Source organism: Gossypium hirsutum, chromosome A09, assembly GCF_007990345.1.
Source record: "Gossypium hirsutum isolate 1008001.06 chromosome A09, Gossypium_hirsutum_v2.1, whole genome shotgun sequence".
NCBI lineage: Eukaryota > Viridiplantae > Streptophyta > Magnoliopsida > Malvales > Malvaceae > Gossypium > Gossypium hirsutum.
The window spans coordinates 67,921,789-67,947,916 of record NC_053432.1 but is presented as its reverse complement, the minus strand read 5'-3'; the positions used below and the strand labels follow the sequence as shown (position 1 = coordinate 67,947,916).

The 26,128-nt window shown below is 29.6% G+C and overlaps 1 protein-coding gene across 11 annotated transcripts; it reads right to left on the bottom strand.

Moving 5' to 3' along the window:
- Positions 1-4,712: 4,712 nt before the first annotated feature.
- On the bottom strand, positions 4,713-24,130 carry LOC107889266 (transcription factor GAMYB). 11 transcript variants are annotated; one of them, XM_041076496.1, is made up of 6 exons: positions 12,957-12,978; positions 12,541-12,595; positions 11,311-11,653; positions 5,505-6,465; positions 5,233-5,420; positions 4,713-5,033 (listed from the first exon to the last, which is right to left on the bottom strand). In XM_041076496.1, the coding sequence occupies exons 3-5, from the start codon at positions 11,635-11,637 to the stop codon at positions 5,254-5,256; spliced, it is 1,455 nt and encodes a 484-aa protein (XP_040932430.1). In that variant the 5' UTR covers positions 11,638-11,653; positions 12,541-12,595; positions 12,957-12,978; the 3' UTR covers positions 4,713-5,033; positions 5,233-5,253. The 11 variants fall into 11 exon arrangements, with proteins under 11 accessions (XP_040932430.1, XP_040932431.1, XP_040932435.1 ...); XM_041076497.1 differs by having other exon boundaries at positions 11,311-11,650; positions 12,957-12,977; XM_041076501.1 differs by lacking the exon at positions 12,957-12,978 and adding an exon at positions 23,415-24,130 and having other exon boundaries at positions 4,713-5,420.
- Positions 24,131-26,128: the final 1,998 nt, after the last annotated feature.

The following is a 26,128-nucleotide window of genomic DNA, read 5'->3' as shown; positions in this document are numbered from 1 at the left end:
ATGTTTTCATAAGAATCATATTAGTTTATATATAATATCTACTTCTATCATATAGGTATTTGATTTAGGTTTTTTAATTTCCACTTTTTTATTCAATTTAGGTATAAATAAATTGATCGATCATCTCAAGTTTGATCCGACTCAAATTCAAATAAGATTTTTTGGGTTAAGAATTCATTATATTTTTTTTACAATGCTAAAACCAGATCCTTCAATGTAATATACCGAAACCTCCCAACTCGGCCTAAACATTAGACTCGAATTCAGAAAATTACATTAGTCATCGAAATGGCTTAGTAAGCTATCAGAGTTTTGAAAATAATCATTTTAGAACATTTGTTTATATTTAGAAGAAGATTTAGTTAATTACCGAATTATTTATAACTCAAAATTTTAATTGTAACGCTCTAAGTTTCTTAATTTTTTTATTGTTAAATTATGTTAAATATTTTGATCTTGTTTAGTGGTTAAGTAATTAGTTTTGTGTTTTAGATTCTGTGTTCGATTCATTTTCCTTAAAAATTTTTATTATTTTTCTTTCAATATCTAGCTTGTCACGCCTAGATTATCTCTAATTTTCATAAATTTATTAACAAGTGTGGGCAACAACCCAATGGTTAAGCATTCTCCTTCCCCTTTGCAACTCAAATTCAAATCTCGTTGTGCTCAAGTAAAATGATTGTTTTTTATTATTTCTTCACTGCTGTGCCACCCATGTTGGTCAAACTCAAACTCTAGGTAACCTGATTGAGATAAAAACGGAATCAGATTAGGTAGGATTTAATTAGTTTATTTTTTAAAATTTTGAGGACTTATCTCCTAAAATCCTCCTAGTGTCGCCCCCCTTTCCCGCATTTTCCCACTTTTCTTTGTTTTCCACTTTTGTTGCTATAACCTCCTCTTTTGTTGAATTCTCTCTGTTTTTCCCTCCTTTCTTTATCTTCTTTCTTTTTACTCATTTGTTTCCATAATTTCACGTTAACACCCTCTTGATTTCATCTTTTGTCGTTCCTATCTACTGTGTTGCCGCCGTCCAGACTTTGATCTTTCCTAGTGCCGTAGCTAACCCTCTGGTCTCATTACTGGTTGTGTGTGATTTGGAGTTTCAGTATAATATCATAATTTTGCTTAAGTGTCATCCATTTGTTCTTCAAAAGCTTGTTTCCGGTTTTATTTGAGGGGTTTGTTGGTTGGTGTTGGCTGAATAGTGATGGTCTAATCGTTTTTGGTTCTATTTAGGTGAGGACCGTGAGGCGCATACCCCTCTTGCTAATTAAGTGCCTTGGAAACGTCTTCTCCCTAGGGTAAGTAGTTGAATGCCTAGTCAAGGGGCTGGCAGGTGTTAATTTTTGCTTTGGCCGAATGCTCTAAGGGAGCAAGGGCCGAATGCCTTAGGCTGATTTTGTATTATGGATGCTAATCGGTTAAGGTTATTGTCCTGGGCAGAGCGCGGATTGTTGTTGTAGTGCCAACACCTCGAAAACAATTAGGTGTATGTTTTAACCCTACTTGATTTGTGAGAGAAGTTAATCAAATGTTGCGGTGTTTTAATTAAACTCGTTCGGTTGTGACTGAATTTTTTTTTCTGGTGGTGGCTGAAAGTAAGTATTCCCTTAATTGTTAAATTTGGTGTTAGTCGATTGGCTATGGGTGTGTTTCGGTTATGGCTGAATCCAAGTAGGTAAGTTGGGTGTCGTGATTGAAGGTGAGTATGCTTGATTTGAGTTAGCTGATCGCATGTATGTTTCAATGTGTTGCTGAAAGTGATACCTGCTTGTTTTATTTGCAAGGGCCGAATTTGCCAATAACTTGTTTCTGAATTGTTAAACTATATGTACTATTAGCATGTTACCGATCTGTTTAATATGCATATGGATATGTATGATTTGAGTATAATTAGTATGTTAGGCCATTTGCATGTGCATTGAGATTTGGGATATGTTTACTTGGAGGAAGTTTTGGCAGATTGTGATCTACAATTCTGGCGGTTTTCCCGCAACTCTGATTTGGCAGGTAACCTGTGATATCTGTTTCTGGTAGTATTTTCACAGTATATATCTAGCAGCTTGTCTACATATTTCATGGCTTACGACTACAAATTTTGGTGTTTTAGTTGGATGGGTTCATAGTAATCCTATTTGGTGTGTTGGCGAAGTTGGTATGTATTGGTTGGGAGTAAGATTAAATAGTGCTATGCATTATTAAGTATGCTATGTCATCTGTTTTAACCTTATTTTTAATGCGTTTTTAGATGATTCTTCGATGTTAATTGTGAATTTTATGCTCTTAATAATTTATATTCGTATTTTAATGCTGTAAGAGCCCATTTCACACGAGCATGTGACCCACATAGCCGTATGGTAGGCAGTATCGATTTCATAGAATTACGCACCAATCTGTAGAAAATCACAATTTGTAGATTTTTTAAATATTTTATGACGTATAGATGATAAAAATAAGAAGATAAGAGTGAACCGTCACGGAATATTCAAAAAAATAACTCAAAAAACACTATTGAAACTGACTTTGGAGCAAATTTTTGTCAAGATTGAGGATTTTCATTTGGTTTTTTAAGAAGTTATCATGAATTTTTTTTATTTCTTTCAATTATACTGTATTTTAGATTTTTTTTTCAAACATTAAATGAATCTTATGATAGATTCTATCATTTAATTTTTATTTTACGCAATAAATATTCATTTTCTTATTCTCTATTATATGTTCTTAATTCTTGATTTGATATTTTTAAATTATTGATCTATGTTTGATGTGCTTAAATCGATGGTTGAATAGATCATATTTAAAAACAAATCTTGGGGTTTTTTTACCCAAATATTATAAAAAATATATATTTACTTATATGAGATAATCTAATTATTATTCAAAACTAGGCAAAAGGAACAATGAATCAACGGTGCTACCTGAATAATCGGCGGCATCACCCTTAATTGCCAGCAATGATTAGTGAAATGGTTACTTATTTTTAAAAAAGTAATTTTTTTATAGTGTCATCTGATTAATTAGTAACACCAATATCACGTAAAAAATACTATAATATTTTATACTGTCATACTGAAAAAATATTTTTTAATAACATCATCGATATGCCATGTGACACTAAAATAAATTAATAATTATTTTTTTTAAATTCAAAAAAAAATTTCTCTCTTTGTTGCTAATGGGTTGTTCATGTACCAGAGTTGTAGGGATAGACCGGAGGGAGTCTTACGGCTGGGTTTTCATCGGGTTTGAAGGGAAGCAATGATTGGGCTTGTGTTTGTTTTGTTTCTGCTATATCTTTTCATTTCCTATTGCTTGCAATTTTTCCTTTCTTTTATTTGTCTCGGGCAGTGTAATGAGGGGCTCGAGGTCTAACTTGTGATTAGTGCTTTATTTGTCATCACTACTTATTTTATGGAGGTTAAGATTATGTTAAAAAAAAAAAAAATCTCCATGTTACCCATAGTTGCAAATTCAAAAAATATATAGGCTCTTATTTTGGCTTTTTTTTTAATTTAAAAAATAATTATTAATTTATTCCAGTGCTGCTTGACACATCGACGATACCATTAAAAAATATATTTTTCAAACTGACAGTATAAAATATTAGTATATTTTTAGGTACATGATACAGGTGCTGCTAATTGCTCAAGCAGCACCATAAAAATTTTTTTAAAAAAAAATCATTTCACTAATTATTACAAGCAATTGAGGGTGGTGCCGATGAATGCTCAAGCCACACGAGTGATCCACTGTTCCTTTTGCATAGTTTTTTAAATAATGATCAACCTATTCTATATCAGTAAATATTTATTTTTTTATATTATTTGGGTAAAAACTTATGAATCTTACATAGTTGAATAAAGTTGCATGTAATTTTAGAAATAAGTCGACATAAATTTACTGAATTTGAGTCAAATCTAAGAGGAAAATTCATAGCACGAGTTAATGCGATAATAAGGGTTTTAATTAAAAATTCAATTAATCAACCTAGAGCCATTTGATCTGATGGCCGAAAGAGATATTTGCATAATTTAAATATTTTTACTGATCAAAATATTAAGTAAATAAATTGCGTAATTTAGGTTAATAGTGACAGATGAAATGTAGGTGAATTTTTTCTTAGATATTATTTTACTTATTGATTGTTAATTGATTATTTTTGTATTTTGTATTTTGTTGTGTTCGTTAGTTAATTAAATTAGTTAATTTTAATTTTAATTAATTAATTGAATTATTCAGTTAAATAATAAAAAGACGGTAATATTAGTATTTTTAGTCTTCGTGAAGACGATATATTTAATCACCGTAATTATACTATTAATTGATAGGTACACTTGCCTTACTCAAATGTTTAATTAGTTTCGCTACGCATAAAAAATACTGTAAAAAAAATTGTAAAAAGAAATTAAAATATACTTTTAAACTTTTTGATAGTATTTACTATTATTGTCAAGAAGTACTTTTAAAAAAATAAAATGATAATTTTAGACATTATGTTATAAAATAAAATATTTAATGAGAGATGAAAAAAATAAATTCAAAAAACAAATTTTCAAAAACCAAAAACTAAAAATTTGACTTGAGTTTAAAATAATTTGGTTTTAAAAATGGCTTATTATCAATTTTTTTCTTTAATTTGAAATCAAAGTCTAACTTCAAAAGTACTTTTCAACCTATAAAACTGTTTTTCATTACGGTGGAAAAAGACCTGAAATAAATATGTTTTTTTATTGTAGAAACAATGAAAAACACTATACTTTTACAATAAAAAACGCTTTTTCATCTAATCGCAAAAGCTAAGATAAAACTCTCATTGTCGAATTGAGGTGCAATTAATGTCACTAAAATAGTAAGACTTACACCGCTGATATGAATGTTTGCAATCAATTTGGTCTGTGAGCATCATGTTCTCTCGTGAACTGAGCACCATAGAAAATCAAACTCGCACAATCTGTTACTTCAAGTGCTACATCCAACATCAGCCAATTTGTTCAGAGTGCCATAAACGCACTTGGCACCACCACTTTCATCTGCTTCAAATGTCAATCAAAAGTTCAATGACAAAACAATTGTAGTTCCATAAAAACTTATCCAACACCTCCTCCAATAGTTCACAAATTGACAAAAATCTTTAAAAATTCCACCGGCAGCAAGGAAAATATCATAATGGCAATTCAAGTTCCAAGCAATTTCAATGATTTTCAGAAGGTTGACAAAAAATGCAAGCACCTCGAATACAAGACGAGTTTGCTAGTTGCCACAGCAAGTATCTTCACCGAGAAGAGCCGCTATAACATCTGTTACAATGGGTTTATCGTTCACGCACCCATTGTCATGACCAAACTGACCACGTCCCAGAAAATCATCTAGTCCAGAAATAGCCATCTGATTCGGAGTTTCATTCTTGCCGTTGCCTCCTGCATGAGTCACGACGAATAGTATTAATATAAAATATTATTAATTCATGCCACAGAATTCATCGGTTGCAGAACATTTCTCACCCAGAATGCTCTCAACAAACTGTGATTCATCATCCAATGAGCTTCCACTAACAGGAGTGTGCTCACTAAGAACGGATGCAGCAGAAAGAGCTGAAGGAGAATTCGGGTCGCAGTGTGCTTCGAATTCTAATTCACAATCCTTCAGGTGAAAATCAGCAACATCGTCAAGCATCAAATTAGAAGACTGCTGACGAGAATCATCCTTTGAGCTATTAAGCTTCTTTGACTCGTAAAGTACAGCTTCAAGCAGACCACTGTTTTGTAGTGCAAAACATTCTGACTTAGCCCGCTTCATTGGAGGGGACTGGATCAGAGTATCAACAGACTCAACCAAAGGTAGCGGGACTGAAGAATTGACCCAGCTATCTTGTTGATTATCTGAATATTGGTATGAAGGGAGCTCCAAGTTCATAGGCCCGGACAAGGGCTCAGAAGGAGAGAAATTACTATTTAGAAGGGCATCACTGCCAGGAGGTATACCAAATGATGATTGGTCATTGGTACTGAAATCAGAATCATATGGAGAAGATGACTTGTAGGGCTCATCAAAATTTTCCTTGCAAGCAAAATCAGTCATTTGGTTGGGCAATGACATATAGTTGCTGACACTTTCCTGAAGATGCTTCGGGGGGCATGCCATTGGGAACACATGGCCATAACCGTGGGACAAACCAATAGTTTTTGGAGGAATGTTGAGAAGTTCGGGTGAATAAGACAAAAATTGTTGGTTGAGCTCTAAATTCTCAAATTCCACATGTGGAATCTCAAAAGCATCTGACTGCACGAGATTGGAACCAAAGGAGTCCTGATTTGGCGTTGAAACCACGTTATGACTCTCTTCTTGACTTAAATTTACTTGCAAGCACACATCAGGAGGGTAAATTGGCAAGCCAGCACGTTGCAGTCTCTTAATTCTTGTATTCCAGAAGTTCTTTATCTCATTATCAGTTCGTCCAGGCAACTGGAGAAAATAAAGGGAGGGAATGATTATAAAAGTGAATTAAATAATAAGAAAATAGCACATGATTTTGTTTCAAAGAAAATTTACTATTAGAAAGAAACTAAACAGAACATGCGTATGAGAAGAGCTTGCTTATCATGCCCCTAAAAGATGCTTGAATAAAACTTACAAGCTTAGAATAAGCAGTACAATATACATAAGGGAAAAAATATGAAATGGGATGTTGGCTAGGTACATATATGCATATATACATAGCTACCAACCTTTTCGTCTGCGGCTCATATATTGTCCTCCTTAACATTATTAACTATTGTTATGCTAGTTTTAAATTTCCATAACAAGGAATAAAATTATACATGAGCATCATTTTCGTTTAATTATTTAAATTTTCTGTCCTACTATAGGTATTGGAGTTTATTTATGTTTAAAAGTATTTTATTAAATATTTAATGTGTTGAGTGATTAGATAGGATTCTTAACAAGAGTCATAGTATAAATATACTACTAGAAGGTTAATAGGACTTACTAGTAAGAGGCTTTAGTATAAATATTCTAAATGGTTAATAGGATTAGTTTTTTCCAATAAGAGAATTATATTAGCAGTAGTAGAGGCGAAGCTAGAAAATTTTTTTAGGGGGGGCGGATAAAATTTTAATTTTTTATAGTTTATATCTTTATAATTTGTAAAGGATTAAATTGAATTTTTATAATTTTAGAGGGGCAAAAGTGAAATTTTACCTTTACTAATTTAAAATTTTTAAAAAAATTTAAGGGTCTAAAATGTAATTTTACATTTTAGGGGGGGTCGGGGCCCATGCCAGCCCCCTGGCTACGCCCTTGAGCAGTAGGTTATTGGAAAAACCCAAAACCCTGTTCTTTCAATTACAGCAATAATCTCCTTTTAATTTTTTAGCTATTTAGATTTTCCACTCAACCTAATAATTTACCACATCAATTTTGGTATCAAAGCCTAATTAGATCCTAGGACTTACATTAAAAATCGCTTCTAAGCCACGACTAGACATACAAGAGGTCAAGAGAAAATCAAAGCCAGCAAATAGACTTGTTAGAGATGAGACGTATGATTGAAGAATTGTCGCAAGTTGTACAAGCTTTGCAACGACATAGACAGGTGGAAACCCGAATGGAGATTCTGAAAGGTGCCTACAATCCTTTGGACATGTCAAAAGGTGGTCTTGAAGGTGAATCCAATGAGGGTGAGGTTGATAACCCCTTTTAAAATATGGTTAATGTAATTTAGAATATTCTTGACAATATGCCTTACACGCTGATAAAAGGGTTTTATAGCATAGTGCAAGGAGACCTTTATCTAGTTGGGCAAATGACGTTTCCCAAAATAGTTATAATGGTAAGGAAACTGCTTCTTCGGGGTCTATGAAGGAAGTGCAACAAAAACCAACAAAGGTGATATAAGAGTGAGTTGAAAGGTGGAACACAATCCAACTTTAGTAGGGCAAACATTGACAATAAAATAAAATCAAATGTTTTAGTTGTGTTGATAAGGGACATGCATCTTTTGCTTGTCCTAAAAAAGAGGGTGAACCTAATTGAACATAATGAAAAAGGCCAACTGTCTGATACAACTATGATGATCATACTGAAGGGGAATCATTGATGATTGGAAAGTTAATGAACATCCCACAAAAGAGAAAATAAAGATCGAAGGAGACAAAACATTTTTAGAACCCGTATACTTGGGGTTTTTTAAGTATGTGATGCAATTATTGATAATGGGAGTTAAAAAAAAATTCTAAAAAAAACAATGAGCATGTTAAAGTTACCTAATGAGAAACACCCATGTCCATACAAATTCAGAGGGTTAAGAAGGATTTGAGATACCTATCAAATTTCAATATTAAAGTTTCGTCAAATTATTAACCGTAGGTTGTTGGAAAAACCTAAAACCCCATCCTTTCAATTATGTTAATGTATCTCCTATTTTTTTTAGCAATTTAGACTTTCCACTCAACCTAATAATTTACCACATCATTTTTTGTATCAAAGCCTAATCAAATCTTAGGACTTATATTGGAAATCACTTTTAAGCTATGATTGGAAATACAAGAGGTCAAGGAAAAGAAAATCAAAGCCAACAAATAGAGTTGTAAAAGATGAGGGGCATGATAGAAGAATTGTCGCATTTTAAAATTTTTTTCTATTTAGATTTTTCACTCAACCTAATAATTAACCACATCAATTTTGATATCAAAGCCTAATTAGATCCTAGGACTTATATTGGAAATCGCTTTTAAGCCATGACTGAACATACAAGAGGTCAAGGAAGAGAAAATCAAAACCAACAAATAAAGTGGTTAGAGATGAGGCGCATGATAGAAGAATTGTCCCATTTTAATTTTTTTAGCTATTTAGATTTTCCACTCAACTTAATAATTTACCACATCATTTTTGGTATCAGAGCATAATTAGATCTTAGGACTTATATTGAAAATCACTTTTAAGCCATGATTGGACATACAAGAGGTAAAGTAAGAGAAAATCAAAGCTAAGAAATAGAGTTGTCAGAGATGAGGCATATGATAGAAGAATTGTCACATTTTAATATTTTTAGCTATTTAGAATTTCCACTCAGCCTAATAATTTACCACATCAATTTTGGTATCAGAGTCTAATTAGATTTTATGACTTGTATTGAAAATCACTTTTAAGCCATGATTGGACATACAAGAGATTAATGAAGAGCAAATCAAAGCCAACAAATAGAATTGTCAGAGATGAGACTATGATAGAAGAATTGACATTTTAATTTTTTTTAGCTATTTAGGTTTTTCAATCAACCTAATAATTTACGACATCAATTTTGGTATCAGAGCTTAATTAGATCCTATAACTTATATTAGAAATCACTTTTAAGCCATGAATGGACATATAAAAGGTCAAGAGAAAATCAAAGCCAAGAAAAAGAGTTGTCAAAGATGAGGCATATGATTGAAGATTTGTCGCAAGCTATACTAGCTTTGCAACAATATGAAGATTCTAAAAGAAGCCTACAATCCTTTGGTCATGCCAAAATGTGGTTTTGAAGGTGAACTCGATGAGGGAGAGGCTAACAACCCCTTTCAAAATATAGTTCGTGTAATTTAAATGATGACTGACAATATGGCTTACAAGCTAAGAAACAAGTTTTACACCGTAGTGCAAGGAAACCTTTATCTAGCATGGCAAATGGCACCTCCCAAACAATTATAATGGTAAGGAAACTCCCTCAAATAAGGTTTATGAAGGAAGTGCAACCAACAAAGGTGATATACGGAAGAGCTAGTTACGGGGTGGAACACAATCCAACTTTAGTAGGGCAAACAATGACACTCAAATCAAATGTTTTAGTTATGTTGACAAAGGGCATGCATATTTTGCTTGTCCTAAAATGGAGGGTGAACCTAATTGAACATGATGAAGAAGGCCAAGAACTATCTGATCCAGCTATTATAATCATATTAAAGATGATGATAACGTAGATATTTAGCCAATACAAAGGGAATCATTGATGGTTAGAAGGTACATGACAACATCCCACAAAATTGGAGGAGACAAAGCATTTTTAGAACTCCTAGTCTTTGCAGTTTGAAGTATGTGATGCAATTATTAATAGTGGGAGTTCAAAAAATCATATCTTAAAAGAACAATGAACATTTTAAAGTTACCTAAGGAGAACACTCGTGTCCATACAAAATTCAGTAGGTTGAGAAATATCTTTAGATATCTATCAAATTTGAATGTTTCATCAAATTTGTTATAGGTAGTGATGTAAGTGACAAGGCTTTGTGTTATCTTGTGCTGATGGATGCATGTTATCTTTTTTCGACCTTGGTTATTTGATCATAATATGCAACATTTCACTGAAGAAAATACATATTCTTTTCATAAAGGGGTTAAAAGGTATACTTTACACCCTTAAAGGGAGAAGACGACATCCAAAATCAACAAGTTGAATGGGTTCGTAACAACTAAAGAGTTGGAGGCAACAAGGTAAAGTAAGGTCGTCCAAGAAGTTCTTGATGCCTACATGTGATTCCTAATAAAGTGGGTGGGAAAACCAACTTGCAAAAGCATTTGGATTGTAGAAGATGAGTTGAGGAAACTTGATCCTGAAGTTCATGTGGAAGCGGTCAAAGTTTTTGCATCTAAAACAACTTTTTCTTAACCAAGGGAGAATGATGCAGGAGCATCTAATTTTACTTAATTATTTAAAGTTTCTATTTTACCTTAGCCATTGTAGTCTATTTGTGTTTAAAATTATTCATGTGATTAGGATAGGATTCTTAGTAATTCCTTTTAATTTTTTCAGTTGTTCAGATATTCCACTCAACCTAATAATTTCCGGCTTCATAAATTTCTTTTGCAACAAAGGAAGAAGATTTATGACCATCATAGCCACAATCCTTGGTTGGACCAAACCAAAAACCAGGATGTTCATTCAACTAAAATGAATTTATCAAAACATAGAATAACTAGTTCTTAAGCAAGTTTATCATGTGCACTATGCATCAATAAATCCCGTGCACTTAACTCTCCATGGAAGCATGCTAATCATTGTCTAAGCCATAAGTTTTGAGTCTTCACATATCAGGATACAATAAGGAAGGTGAAGGAAAAATGACTTTGCACATTGCAAAAATTGACCATTCACAAGCATCAATTAGAACATTTCATGAGAAAGGAAGAATCACCATCTCTCGAAATAAACATCAAAATCAGAGATTGCATATGTTTGTTGATTAGTGCAAATGCTGTATGCTACCAAACCAACTTTGAAAGTTAAAAGCGATATGTTATTATATTGAATAAGTCAAAAGCAATACCAACCTCTGCAGCCATTCGTGCCCATTTGTTTCCCAACTTAGCATGTAGCTCAACTATACGACGCTCTTCCTCTGGAGTAAACATGCCCTTCTTCAAATCCGGCCTTAGGTGGTTTGCCCAACGCAGGCGACAGCTTTTCCCACATCGTGAAAGTCCAGAGTGTTTCTGGACAGCATTCCAATTTCCCTCACCATGCTTCTTTACATAGTCCACCAGAATCGCGTCTTCTGCTGAAGTCCAAGGCCCTTTCTTCAAATGACAGCTTTCTCTCATGTTGCCTCTCCTACCAACTTCTTCAACTAATGACAAATCAGACTGACCTTTCCGCATTACTCCGTTGCCTCTACTTTCATATTCCAAAAACCCAAAAATAAAGATTTCTTCAGCACCAAAAACAAAATACCTAGGATGATACTTAAATGCATCTATTTTAGTGTAATATTATTGTTTTTCTAGTAGAGATGATTATGGTTCGATTTGTTTTACACAAAAATGACGGAAAATATATAATATTAATTTAATAGAATCTCTAATGGACACAAGGAAAGTGCCACTAGTTGAGATCAATTTACTTCATTTTTTAATTCTAAAATTATATTGTTTTCTATTAACTTTTCCAGTATTTTAGAAATAAAATATTTGTTTTATATAATGAAAAATAAATTTCAATTAGAAGGATTGTGGTTTTAACTTATGAACAGAATACCAAACCAAATAGGCTTACAAATATCCAAACTGAATCTAATAAAAACCAAACCAAACACCAAAATTCAATTGATTTTTGGTTTTCTCGATTCTTTTTCTCAACCCTACTTTCTAATAGTTCTTTGCACTTATTAATGTGAACCATAGTGGTGATAAAAACCTACTCCATTAGAGTGGCATGATTTCTACTATACTATTTTTATCAATAAAATTTGATAAACAATATATTATAACAAAATAGGATGATTTTATTTATTTATTTTCGATACGCCGAGCATTCTATAGAAAGGTTCTGAGTAATTCTTAAAAATTTGATCATCACAACTGGCAATATGTTCCGAAAATCACATTTTTCACTGCCCTTTCTATTTTATTTTTATTTTCTACGAATTGGATATGGGATATCATTTCTACAAATAAGCTCAAAATTTTGTTTACATTTCATTCAATTTTTTTAGTAGATTAATCTACAAACTGAACCATCAACTTGATCAAAATATAACTATCGAAATGAAAAGTTGTTCTTACCAGAATGAGCTGAAGATCAAGGGAGTTTGCAGAGCTCATCCAAAACCCTAAATACCTAGTTAGTTATTACGGATTTCCAGAACCAAAAGCAAAAGAAAATTATTTTTTTTAAAAAAGTAAAAGAAAAAATATATAAATTGCTCAAAAATATAAATATCAAAATTGGGAAAAGAAAACCATGAATAAATCAACTCCAGAAAGCCACATTTTCTTTGAAATATTCTAAAAGAGATTGTAAGAATATAGCTGAGAGAGAGCTGATTTAAATTGAGCGAAGAAGCTCTGAATTTTTCTCTTTTCTTAAAAAAAGTTACAATAATAAAAAGGAAAATGAAAAAGTGAGAAACCTAAGGTAGCAAGGGAAGTAGAGATGGCAAAAAGAGAGGGAAAATAGGAGAGAGAAGAGGCTCACTCACCTGAGTCAGCTCACCACACCTCACCTCTCTCCTTTTTTGAATTTTTATTGCCTTTTAAAATTTTCTAAAATACATTTATCCTTTTAATTTATAGTAAAAAAAAAGAAAACTTATTAAAATAATCACGAACCAATAAACAGAGTATTTTTTTATCAAAAAAAATATTTTTCTTATTTATTCTTATTTATAGTTTTTAATTAAAATAAACAACAGTTATATACATAGAGAAATTATTTTACGAACCCTTCTCACCACATTATCCATAATTCCTTTCTAATTATTTAATTATTTTTCAGTATTTTTTTTTTGTAATTGACACAATTTTTTCCATGTCATTGATTAGGGGTGAGTAAAACTCGATTCAATTTGGAACAATCGAAAAAAATTCAAGTTAATCAAATCGAGTTATTCGAATTATTCTAGTCAACTCAAGTCGAGTTTCAAGTTCGAGTCAAGTTGAATTTCATTGTTTGAAAAATTCGAATAACAAATTGGTGTAAATATCTTTTTGGTCCCTATCAACTTTAAAAATAAGCAAATTTGTCTCTCTCCACAAAAATTATAAAAAAATTCAAAATAATTTTCAAATTTTCAAAATAATTTTTAAAATTCAAAATATTTATAAAAAATTTAAATTTTATATTTTTAAAAAATATATAAATTTTATTAAAAATTCTAAAAATTTATAAAAAGTTAAGATTTTAAAAATTTTCTCAAAATAATAATTTTGGAACCTAATTAATTATTCAAATTTATCATATTCAAGTATCTTTTTTATTATTATCTTGCTTTGAAAAATATTATCAAATATATATGATTTCAAATTTATGTGCTCTAACATGAAATTATTTATATTGTAATAATATTTTTATTTAACATGTTTAATTTTTTTAAATTTAACTAGAACAATTTCAATCGATTCAATTCGACTCGACTCGAATTTTATTTTTCTTTACTCAATTCGAAAAAATTTGAAATTGAGTTAGAATGATAAAATATGACTTATGAACTAAATAAACTCAAAAAAATTCACTCAATTTGATTAAATGCTCACCCCTATTATTGACACATAATTTTGGTAATTATTTTCAATATCATATCTGATATTAATTTGTGATCACATTTAGTAAATTTCGAAGAAATATGAAAATGAGTTAAATAAAGAGAGTTCATAATGAATTAAAAAAGAAGAAGTTAAATAGATAATTTTTTAAAGATAAATAATTTTACGAGTATATATGAATAAAATAAAATTTTAATATAGATACATAATAATTATAAGAAATGTAATCCACGAGAAAAAATTTTGTTAACATCTATATTATTTTATTAACAAAAAATCATATTTTTTTCTAGGTTTGTTGGTAAAATAAACCTTCAAGTTTTTATTTTTTTAAATTAATTAAATTTCTCTGAATTTTTTACACTTAATTGAGCCAGTAAACAAATAAAAGTGATTAAATAGACTCTTTGACTGACGTTGACTGTTAGTATTTAACGACAACACTAATGTAGCCGTTAACAGGCGACAAATCAAAAAAATATAAAATAAAAAAATTTTATATTAATTTTTAAATAAGTACATAATGAATTTGGATAACTTGTTGTCCTATGCTCATTTGAATTAGGACAACTATTTGTCGAGATTTATTTTAGAATTATAAAAAATAAAAATTATTAGAAATTAATTAAAAAACCATAAAATTTTATAAAATTTATAAAAAAATTAACTTATTTAAAACCACAGAATATTTAGAAAATATATTTTATAAAAAATATTAGAAATTAATTAAAAACCATTAAATTCTATAAACAATTAAGTTACATTTTATAAAATTTTATAAATTTTTTTTCTCATTTTGATTAAATTATTTGACTAATATAATTTGCAAAAATAGAAAATGAGAACCAAAAATATAACAAAAAATTGTTAATATTGATTTTATAATATAAGTTGTTGATGTTTGTTTTATGATTTAAAATATAAAAATAATAAAGTATTTTTATAAATTTTATAAAATTTTATTATTTTTAATTAATTTCTAATAATTTTTTAAATTTTTAATTTTTTTAAATTTTAATGATTTTTTACGTTTTTTTATAATTCTAAAATATATCCAGGTAAATGGGTGTCCAATTCAAATGAACTTGAACAACCTTTTATTCAAATCCATTGTGTATTTATTTAAAAATAATTTTAAAATATATATATTTGAGTCTTAAAATTTTTATTTTTGCTGATATGTCGTTTGTTAACAACCCTGTCAACATTGTCGTTAAAATACTAACGGTTGATGTTAATCAAATGGCCTATTTAACAAGTTTTATTAGTTCAAGGGTTCAATTGAATACAAAAATTTTAAAATGAATTAATTAATTTATTTTGAAAATTTTTAAGGACTTATAATACTATTAAGCCTTTATTAAACCAAAACAACGTTAACATCTATAGAATTTTAGAAAATGTAACCCTATACTTTTTTAAACATTTGTGAAACGTTATAAAATAAAATTCATATTTTTATTAAACAAAATTAAGGCAATTTTTTCCACATCTTTATGAACCATTCCAAATTGGAATACACGTGTATTGTTTATATTTTTTTCATTTCATTTATGGTGTGAATTTCAAAATATTTAATTACATTAAATGCATTTTTTACAAATTAATAAATTTAAATTTAATACTCATCATATATTTCCATAAAATGGAAATTAATAAATCTAACTTTATCTATTAAATGCATTAAATCTCATACACATTCTTCCTTAAATATATATATATGATATGAACCCCATGTGATGGCCTGATAATCAATTGTGTTTATTATCCGAAGTGTAGCCTAAGTTTGAGTCGCGATAATCACGTTTGTTGTTTGAGCTTTGCCTTATTATTGTAATTTACCAAAAAATTGAGAAGGAACCCAATTAATGACCCCAATCAACTCTCCAATAAATAATCTCACAACTCTTTAAAGAAAATCGAGAAGAAAAGCTTTTCTAAAAATTACAAGAAGGCAATCTTGTACAAAAGAAACTAACTCCAAAATTAAAAAATTTATTAATGAAAAACAATTGTCGCTAATGAACAATGAAAGCGTTTTTATTTAGGCTAAGTAATTACATCCAAATAAAACTCTAAAGTATACTGAAACTCTAATTAATCTAAATAAAAAGTAGTTTTAAACTAAAATTTTTTATTAACTAAGAAACACAAAAATCCTAAATAACTTAAAATGGAATAACTTACATTAGGATGATCCTAAAAACTAAGGTTTTTAGGTACCAATAAAATTTTACCAGATCATCAAATTTTAAAGACATGAAATTATTATACACTCATCCATAGAGAAATTATTTTACGGAACCTTCCCACCACATTATTCATGGTCCTTTTCCAAATATTTAATGATATTTTAATAAATTTTCCATGTCATTGACACGTAATTTTGATTTTTTACCCTGAACCCCAAACCCCGAACCCAAAACCTTAAACACTAAATCTATGGTTATAAACCCTGAACCCAAACTTAAAACCCCAAACCCATACCATGAACTTGTAACCTATAACACAAACCCTAAACTCATAACCCATAACCCTAAATCAAACATAACCTTGAACCTTAAACTCGAACCCTAAATATTAAACTTTGAAAAATAATTACCAAAATTGTGTGTCAATTACATGGAAAAATTTGCACAAAAATTACTAATGTTTTTTTAAATTGGTTGCACAAAAATATAAAAAAAATGATTAACTTATGAAAAAAAACAAAATGATAAAAATTTGTAAAAGAAGATATTATGTTTGTTTATAATTTAAAAAACTAATTATTTAATTAAAGTTAAATTAAGTTGGAAAAGATATTAGATATAGATGAGCGTATAATAATACTTTGTTATATTTAAAATTTAATGACGTGACACTATTTTATTGGTGCCTAAAAACTATACTTTTTAAGATGATCCTAATATAATTTATTCCCTAACTTAAAATACTTTAAAAAAATCCAGAAAGATTAAAGATATCTTATGAGCGTATCACACTTATGAAAAGGTCATTGGACGAGCACCGTTCATATTACTTTTGTAATGGTATACCGTTAGGGAGAGCTCTATTATAGTGGAATGACTTTGTGATTGTTGGGGATCGACCCAATTAAGCAACAAACAAGTAAAAAAAGCGGAAGAAATTGAGAAATTGGACATACAAATTTATGTGGAAAAACTCCTCCAAAGAGGATAAAAAACCATGGGCAAAGATAATTACACTATAATGGCAAAAGAACAAAGAGTATAAAATATAAAGATAAAAACTAAACCCCAAAAACCCGAAAATAAAGAACCCTCAAAATGTAAATACAAAATTCTCTAAATGTGTTATGAGTTCTAGCTCTAATGAGTGTGTTTTCCAATGTTGTAAAAAAACATATTTATAGGCTAAATTCATAAGTTAAATAATAAAATAATCTAGACTAATCAGAGTTTGATAGAAACAAATAAAGAGAGTTTGACTAGAAAATTATTTCTCAAATTTGACTGAAATAGGAGTCATACTTAACAAATCTCCACCTTGACTCATATTTCCACAATGCCATCATTGCCAAAGCCCGCCACGGGCCTATCTTGAACTATGTAGAGAATTAACTGAGTCAAACCTGTGCTTAGAAACTAGAAGACTTCTAGCCTTCGACTTGTACACTGCCAAATCAAAACTAACCCGAGTCTGATTTTCACGAACACAGTGCCCTAACTTTTCAAACCTGTATGCAAAAGAGAACCTCTCTTCAACAAAACAGTCATACATTTTTTCCTCCTATGACCAAGTTGCCTCCGCTTCAAACTAGTTGATTTCGAATCCGTAACAGACGAGGGACGTTCGATTTCACCGGTCACTGTGGAACCTTTCAAAATATAAAGACTGCTAGTCCTTTTACCTTTTAACAAAATGAGAGCTCCACGAGATACCTTAATGTTGCTTGACTTAATGTTGATTCTGCATCCTTTCAAGTCTAAAATACTCGTAGATATGAGATTCTTTCGTAAATCAGGTACATACCTGACATCTGAGAGTGTCCTAATCATTCCATTGTGCATTCTAATTTTAACAGTACCAATACCAATTACCTTACTGGATGAATCATTTCCTATGCGCACAACTTCACCTTCAACTAAACAGTATGTAGAGAACTATTCTCTATTGGAACACATATGGAAAGAACATCCCGAATTTAGGATCCACTCGGATGTAAGCTCAGAGCTTTCACTCGTTGACACTAACAAGAAATCATCACCGTTTTCATCAGCCAAATTAGCACTAGCTACATCATCTCCGTTACTCTAAGCAGCTCTTTTATTTCGCAATTTATAACAATCTACTTTGATGTAACTTAACTTTTTATAATATCGACACATTTTGTCTCAATTCTTTGATGCTACCAAAATGGAAGCTTGCCTATCTGCCCTACTATCCAAACCAAACTCATTGTCGAGTTTGTCTCTACTCAACAAATGACCTTTTACATCTTCGAACCAGAGTTTGTCTCTACTATAAATCAGAGTACCCCTGAAAGACTTGTATGAATAGAGTAAAGAGCACAATAATAACAGTCTAATCTTCATCGTCAATCCGAACCTCAACATTATTTAAATCATTTAAAAGAGAAAAATTGACTGATGTGATCTCTAAAAAACTCACCTTTGTTCATGCGAAATATATATAGACGTTTCAATACTAAATAGTTAGCCAAAGACTCAGTCGCATAAATAGCTTCTAATCTTTTCCACAAGGCGGATGAGGTCTTCTCCATCAATATGAGTTCTAATCTCTAATGGGTGTGTTTTCTAATGTTGTAAAAGAGTATTTATAGGCTAAATTCATAGGTCAAATAATAATAAAATAATCTAGACTAATCAAAATTTGATAGAAACAAATAAACAAAGTTTAACTAGAAGATTATTTCTCAAATTTGATTGAAATAGGAGTCATACTTAATAGTGACTAAATGAATTTATAATTAATAGGAGAAAACTTGAAACACTATTATAAATCATTTGAGCTCTAATCGCATATGTTCAATTGGTCCTTCTGATAGCTCGTTAAAACAAGAAATAAATTACATGTTGAATCAAATAAACAAAAATGAATAGAAATGGTGAAAATGGAGAAATGTGAAACATTTGGAAATGATTATAGTTTTCTCCAAATTGAAAATAAAAAATGGATAAATGGAATCATATAGTAATGAATGTGGTTTTCTCCTAAATGAAAATGAAAAAAAAAAGAATGAAAATGACCTGGAAATGAATTTATATTTTTTGAAGTTCAAAAATATAAATAAATCATTTGGTCATAATGAACTGTTAAATAAATCAATATTAAATATATTTTCTCATAAATTCTTTTATGGAATAGTAGTCATTATTTTAACAGAATCATAATTGTGTTAAAAAGATTATTTAATTTGAAATATATTAAAGTTTATTTTGAGAAATAGAAAAACAAATATCTAATTGGATCAAATTATAAAGTATTAAATTAAAAGTTTAAGAAGTATGTAACATCCTCAAACCCCATTGGTCGTAAATAATATGAAATAAAATATTAAGAAAATAAGGTCTAAGATCAAAGAAAGTGAAAGTTGCAAGATATCAAAGAAAGTTAAATCAAGAAACATGACGTGATGTATTAAATTAAGGACTAAATTGTAAATATGTGAAAAGTTGTGGCATAAATATAAATATAGAAAACTTGAAGTGAAGGGCCAATAGTGCAAATATCTTAAAGGTGGAAGGATCGAGAAATTAAGGAAAATGGATGAATAAAGACTAAATTGAATAAGTAGAAAAATATAAGGGACTAAATTGCAAATTTACCAAATTAAGTTATTATTTAAGGATAGAATTTTGAAAGATCATAAAGGGCAAAATAATCAATTAGCATGAGAGAGAATTCTAGAAGGCAATGATGATGCTGGAAATATTTGATGATATTTTATAATTATTTAATTAGATAAATATTAATATTTTATTATAAATGGCTAGCATAGAAGGAGAGAAACAAGAAGAAGAAAAAAAATAAAAGGATCATCCTCCCATCTTTCCAACTTGAGTGAAAGTGATAAGGAGATTATGGAGAACAAGAATACCACCTTGAATTCAAGAAAACAAAAGTTGGAAGAGACAGAAAATCAAGTTAAAGTTTGAAATCAATATGATAAAGTAAGAATATCAAGATTTCAATATATTTTTAAGTTTGACATTATTGAAAAAGCATGAAAATAATGTTAAAGTAGAGTTTTCTTATATAAATTTTTATGTTCTTAATATGTTAATGAAGGGAAATAAGAGGAAGTGATGGGAAATATTGTAGAGAAAGAAAAGGAATGTGTTACTAACTTAGTTATCAACATTTTGCACTAAATCAGTTTTGGACAACAATATAAGTTTGACTTTGAAAATTCACCAAAAATTGTAGAAATCAAATTAGAGGTTAATTAAAGTATGAAATTAAAACCTATTGAGCCTAGTTTTACATAGAAGAAACAGTGTAAGTAAAACAATTTTATATTATGATATATGAATTTTTTTGAGACAATGTCAGAATGATTTCAAGTTTTTTGAATCGAAATTAAAGCATTAATGTAACGTCCCAAATTTTAAGGTCATCGAAAAATTGAAATTTCAGGTTATAATTTCTGCAAAATAAATTCGTAAATATTTATTAGAAATATTTACGAAGCTAGTAGTGTAGTTAATTAGACTTTGGTTAAGTGAATTAGCTTGAATTAAGGTTAATTTAGTGAAAGGACTAAATTGAATATAGTGTAAAAGTTTAATTGTAAAATAGAGAAAATTTAAGGGATTAAATTAGAATTAGACCATAAGGTGACAAATGTATGGTAAAAATAAATAAAATGTGTAAAAATATAAATGGTACACATGTAATAAACATGTGTATTTACTTATATTATAAGAAAATAATAATGATTAAAATATATTATAATAATATAATATAATAAAGTAATTAAATAAAATAAAAGAATAAATGAAAAACGAAACAGAGCAGGGAAAGAAAGAAAGAAAAAGAAAAGGAAAAAGAAAATTTACGGTTTTGGAGCTCCCAAGCTTGATTGGTAAGTCAATTTGATCCCTTTTTCTTGTAATTTTGATGTCTATGAAATCCTAGGAAAGAATACTATTTGAGTTATATTGAAATTTAGAAAGTTATTGAATTTTTAAATGTTGATTAAGTTGAATAAATGGAAGAATTAAGTGTTAATTTGATGAAAATTCAAGTTAGAAGTGGGAGAAGGATTAAATTGTGAAAGAAAATATAGGTCTTGCAATAATAGTGATTGAATTGAGAAAATGTTATAATTAGTATTTTATGCTGAAATTTAAGAGTTGGGATAGTTTAAAATGATAATTGAATGAAAATATAGAATTTATTTTGAAGAAAAAGAATGGCTATGGTGGAAGGACTAAATTGAAATTTTAGTAAAAGTTACATGGAAATTAAAGAATGTGTTGTTAAATAATATATATTGATAATTTTAAATGTTAAATTTTATGTAGCCAACATAGCACCGGAAACATCATCAAAAAAGGGAAAGGAGAAAGTGAACGAGGATATCGAGTAAATTCGAAAAATTCGGTTTGTATTTCCATAAACTATGCTTAATGTTTTAATACAATGTAATTATTTTTTTTTAGTTAGAATGTATATGAATAACATGATGGAAACTGTTATTACTATTGTATTGGAATTGAATTACATGTGAATTATTATGAAAAAAATATTGAAATGAAGTAAAATTAAATTAAGAATGAAAATTTAAAAATTAGAAGTTGACTGAAAACCCTATTAACGTCTGCTATTCAAATATAGTTGGCATGCCATAGGATCAGTGGAGTTAGAGATATTCCGACTCTGTGTCAATGAGACACTTTATGTGTCGCCAGACTGTGATTGTTCCGGATTCATTTCGAAGAGGTACTTTGTACCTAATTATGACTGTGACTGTTTTGGATTTGTTTCGAAAAGGTACTATGTGTACCATGACTAATACTGTTACCCTTATGGTGTATTCCGGCTTCAGCCAATGAAATACTATATTATATCCCTGGTGTGTAGGTTAGACTTGGATCCGCGTATCCGTTCAGGTTCGAGTTATGTTAATAGAGGTAATTGAAAGTACTAAATACAAAGACTGACTGCTATTGATTATGTGACTGTGACGGTTATACAAGTATTGAAAGAAATTGAATGATGTGAAAAATATAAAAAGAATTGCTTAAAAACATCTAAGAGTTATAAGTTAAAGGCAAGTGATGAAGCTAATAAGATTATGAAGTAAAAAGTTATGTTAAAAAGTATATACACAGCTTATTATTAATGATTAAATATTAGTTTATAGAAATACCACTGAGTGCATACTCAGCGTACGGTTTGTTTTCGTGCGCAGAGTAGGTACGAAAGAAAGCTAAGGACTTAGCATCCAAGCCGATCCCGGACTCAAAGTGGTGAATACTTTTCTTTTAATAAAATGGCAAGTACCTAGGTTGTTAAGGTGTTATTTTGTATATGGTAGAGTATAAACATAAAAGTTATTGAAGGATGAAATGAAATATGCATATTTTGGAAGTTAAATTTACATGAGTTTGACTAGTATGTTAATGTTGTAAAATTTTGTTATGAATTATGGTACATAATTCTTAAGAGGTATTTAAGTGAATGAATGAATATTTGCTAACTTTGAATGGAATAATGAATGATATTTGATTTAAGAACTATTAGTATATGTTTGGGTATGAAATATGTGTTTTGCATGTGAAAATAGCTTAGAAATGGTCAAAAATCATGTTTTCACACGGCCAACTCACATGGGTGTGTGCCCAGGCTGTATGAATAAGTCAGAATCTAAATGAATCTACCCATGGCCTAGCCCCACGGCCATGTTGAGCCCCACGAGCAGACCACACGGGCATGTTCCAAGCTACACGGGCGTGTGCCCCATCTTCAAGCAAAAATTTCCAAAATTGTCGGTTTAGTCCCAAATCACTTTTAAAACATATATTGAGCCCCGTAGACCCATATTAGGGACTTTATGATGAAAATTGTTGAATATTGATTTGAAATGTGAAGTTTATGACTCGATTTTGTACAAACGTTAGTGTATAAGTATATTCCGGTAACAGCTTGAGGTTAGGGGGTGTTACAATTAACCTCTCTTGGGTTACAACTCATATGAATCGAAATTTATGGGAATGGCTAACCTGGGTTTCCGAAAAGAGTACAAAGGTACAGTGCCAGATTTTTTACTGCGTTTTATGGTTTATATGGAGCTCACGAAATTAGTATGCCCATGAAAGGAAAAACATTTCAGATGGGGATCTGGCTCAGAAAATTAGAAGATACATAGCAGAATTGGAAGGGATCCGAGAGAAAAAGCTTACCTCTATTACCGAAAAAGCTCATGGCCAAACAGTGGCGACAGTGAGTACATTTGATGCAGCCTTCGACAAGAGAAATTATAGATCGGCTTCGAGTTTAGTGGTTCGGGACCAGCTGGGTGTATTAAAAGCCTCAAAGATAATTCTTCATGAAAATATTCCCTTTCGGTTCGTAGCAGAAGCCCATGCAGGATTAGATGCCATCAAGTTAGTAATAGAAACAGGGTTAACTACAACAACAATAAAGGGGAACTCGAAAACAGTCGTTAAAAATGCCAATCGACAGAAATGGACAAGTTAGTTCTTGGAGTGATTATTCAAGATATACAGACAAAAAGAACCAGTGTTCAAGAGGTTACTTTCCAGTTCATCCATAGATCGGAGAATACTCAAGCCCATAAACTAGCAAAAGAAGTATTAGAGAAAAGGGAAGAATCATATCTGGTGGGGGAAGCGCTGGTCCATAGAGTAATAGATCCGGAAGGAAGATGGAGAGAAAATCCGGATTGAAATCGTTTTTAGGATGAAGTGAGTAGTCAAGGATAGCAGGTACATGGAAATCTTTGAGAAATGCTATCTTTGAACAGGCGCAGCTGATTGACATGAAAAGACGATATGAGTAATTACTGGGCAAACTGTTCGATTTGACTGGGAAATATCAATTAGGTTTCCTTTTTTTAATTCTTTTGTTTTTACATTCAGTTTCTTATTTGTTTCACGAACGGGCTTAGTATTAAAAACAATAAGTATGCCCATTTTCGTTTATTTGTTTATCTATACAGACCTGAGCCCAGAAGAAAATCTTGAGTATTTGTTTTTTTTTTAAGATTTCATTAATAAAAGCCCAGTCAACTTATTCAAAAAAAAAATTTATTTTTGGGTTTTTTTTAAATTTTCTAAAGTTTATCTTTTTCAATTTCAATGTTTAATTTTTTTCATTATTTTTTTTTTGTAAATTCTTTTATATTTTATTTTTCTATGATTTTTAAAAATTGTAATGATATATAAATATAATATCTTTGAAAATTTTATAAATATTTTATTTTTCTGATACTTTTAAATTTCTTATACATTTTTTATTTCCAAATTTTTAAAAAATATATTTTTTATATATTTTAAAATATTTATTGACCTACTTATCAATGTGACATTTGTGCCTCGAGTAAAAATCTTATTAGTTATTGAAATGTATAATGTTTAGCAAGTGAAATTTATGAATGTGGTCCACAAATGGATAAGTACTAGCATTGACTAATTTAGCAAAGTTTGAATACCAAAATTTACATTAATCCAATTTTGAATTTAAATTTTAAATAAATTCGTAAAACTTATAACTACCTTTGCCATATTTATATTTATATTTAAAGCACCGTTAATAGTTACAAAAGTAAAAAAATAGGCGTACCTTTAAAAATAGATATTTTTAATTGTAAACCCTTTAAAAATTTTATTTACTTTTACAGATCTATAATTTTTACAGTTAACATATTCAACAGGGATAGGGATAGAGATAGGCCAGAATCATAGACCCCCTTGGTTATATAAAAATCTTTTCAGATTATTTTCAAAATGCTAACAATTCAATTTAACATTTTTCAGTATTCTCAAATTTTAATAATTTCATCTAAGTTTTTTTTAACATAAATTTAATTTTATAATCTTATCTTAATCATAACTTATAATTCTCATTCTCTGCTTTATATATTTATATAGTTACGGTATAATAAGTATAAAGTCAACTTAAATATTAATTTAATTAGTATTACTGTTGTTACCAGTTGTAACTTCAAGTAAACTAAGGGTGGGTTTGGATGGACGATTGGGTGCGGTGTGGTGCGTTTAGCTTACTTTTTGTCTCACGCTACAGTATCTAATCTTACCGCCACCGCTGTTTTTACACTAACCGCAGGTAAACGCACCGCCCATCCAAACTCACTCTAAGGCAAGTAAATCCTCTTTACGTAGGAATCTCAATGTGTTCTTTTCATCTTCTCAAGGAATGCCCGACAACTGATCAAGGGTTTTTTTGTCATTATGAAAATATGGTCATATTGTAGTTTTGATCTCCCTATTATATTTACATTTTGAATTTAATTTTTATATTTTAATTTGACATAATTTACTCCTCTATTTTTACAATGACATATATTAGTCCAAAACAATTAATATCCTTAATTGTTCTATTTAAAATACTAATGAATTTTTCTTAAAAATATATTTTGAACACACACAAATTTGGGGTATAATAAGTTAGAATGGATATTTTAAAAAAAAAGTGTCTTCACATTTGAACTGCTAATGATGTTATAAAAGTACAGGAACCAATTATATCAAATTAAAATATAAATATTAAATCCTAAATTAGACATAGAATAGAGACCATAACCGTATTTAATCTAAAACAATCTATTGTCATCCGTTTTTATCATAAAAAATGTTTTTAATTAAGTTTTTTTTTATTAATAAAGGAACAAGTTAAATGATTATAATTAGTTTGATAATTATATATTGAGAATTTAATAATCATCTAATGAATAATCGGTAAACTACATAATTGGTTATTAACTTTCATAAGTTTTCATTTTGAGTATCAAAAATAAAAAAAAAATTGTAAATTGAGCATTGCCATTAATATCCGTTTTCATTTTAGTTGCTCAACTTTAATAAGTTCTCATTTTGATCATGATCCATTGTTAATTCAATGTTGTACGCTTATT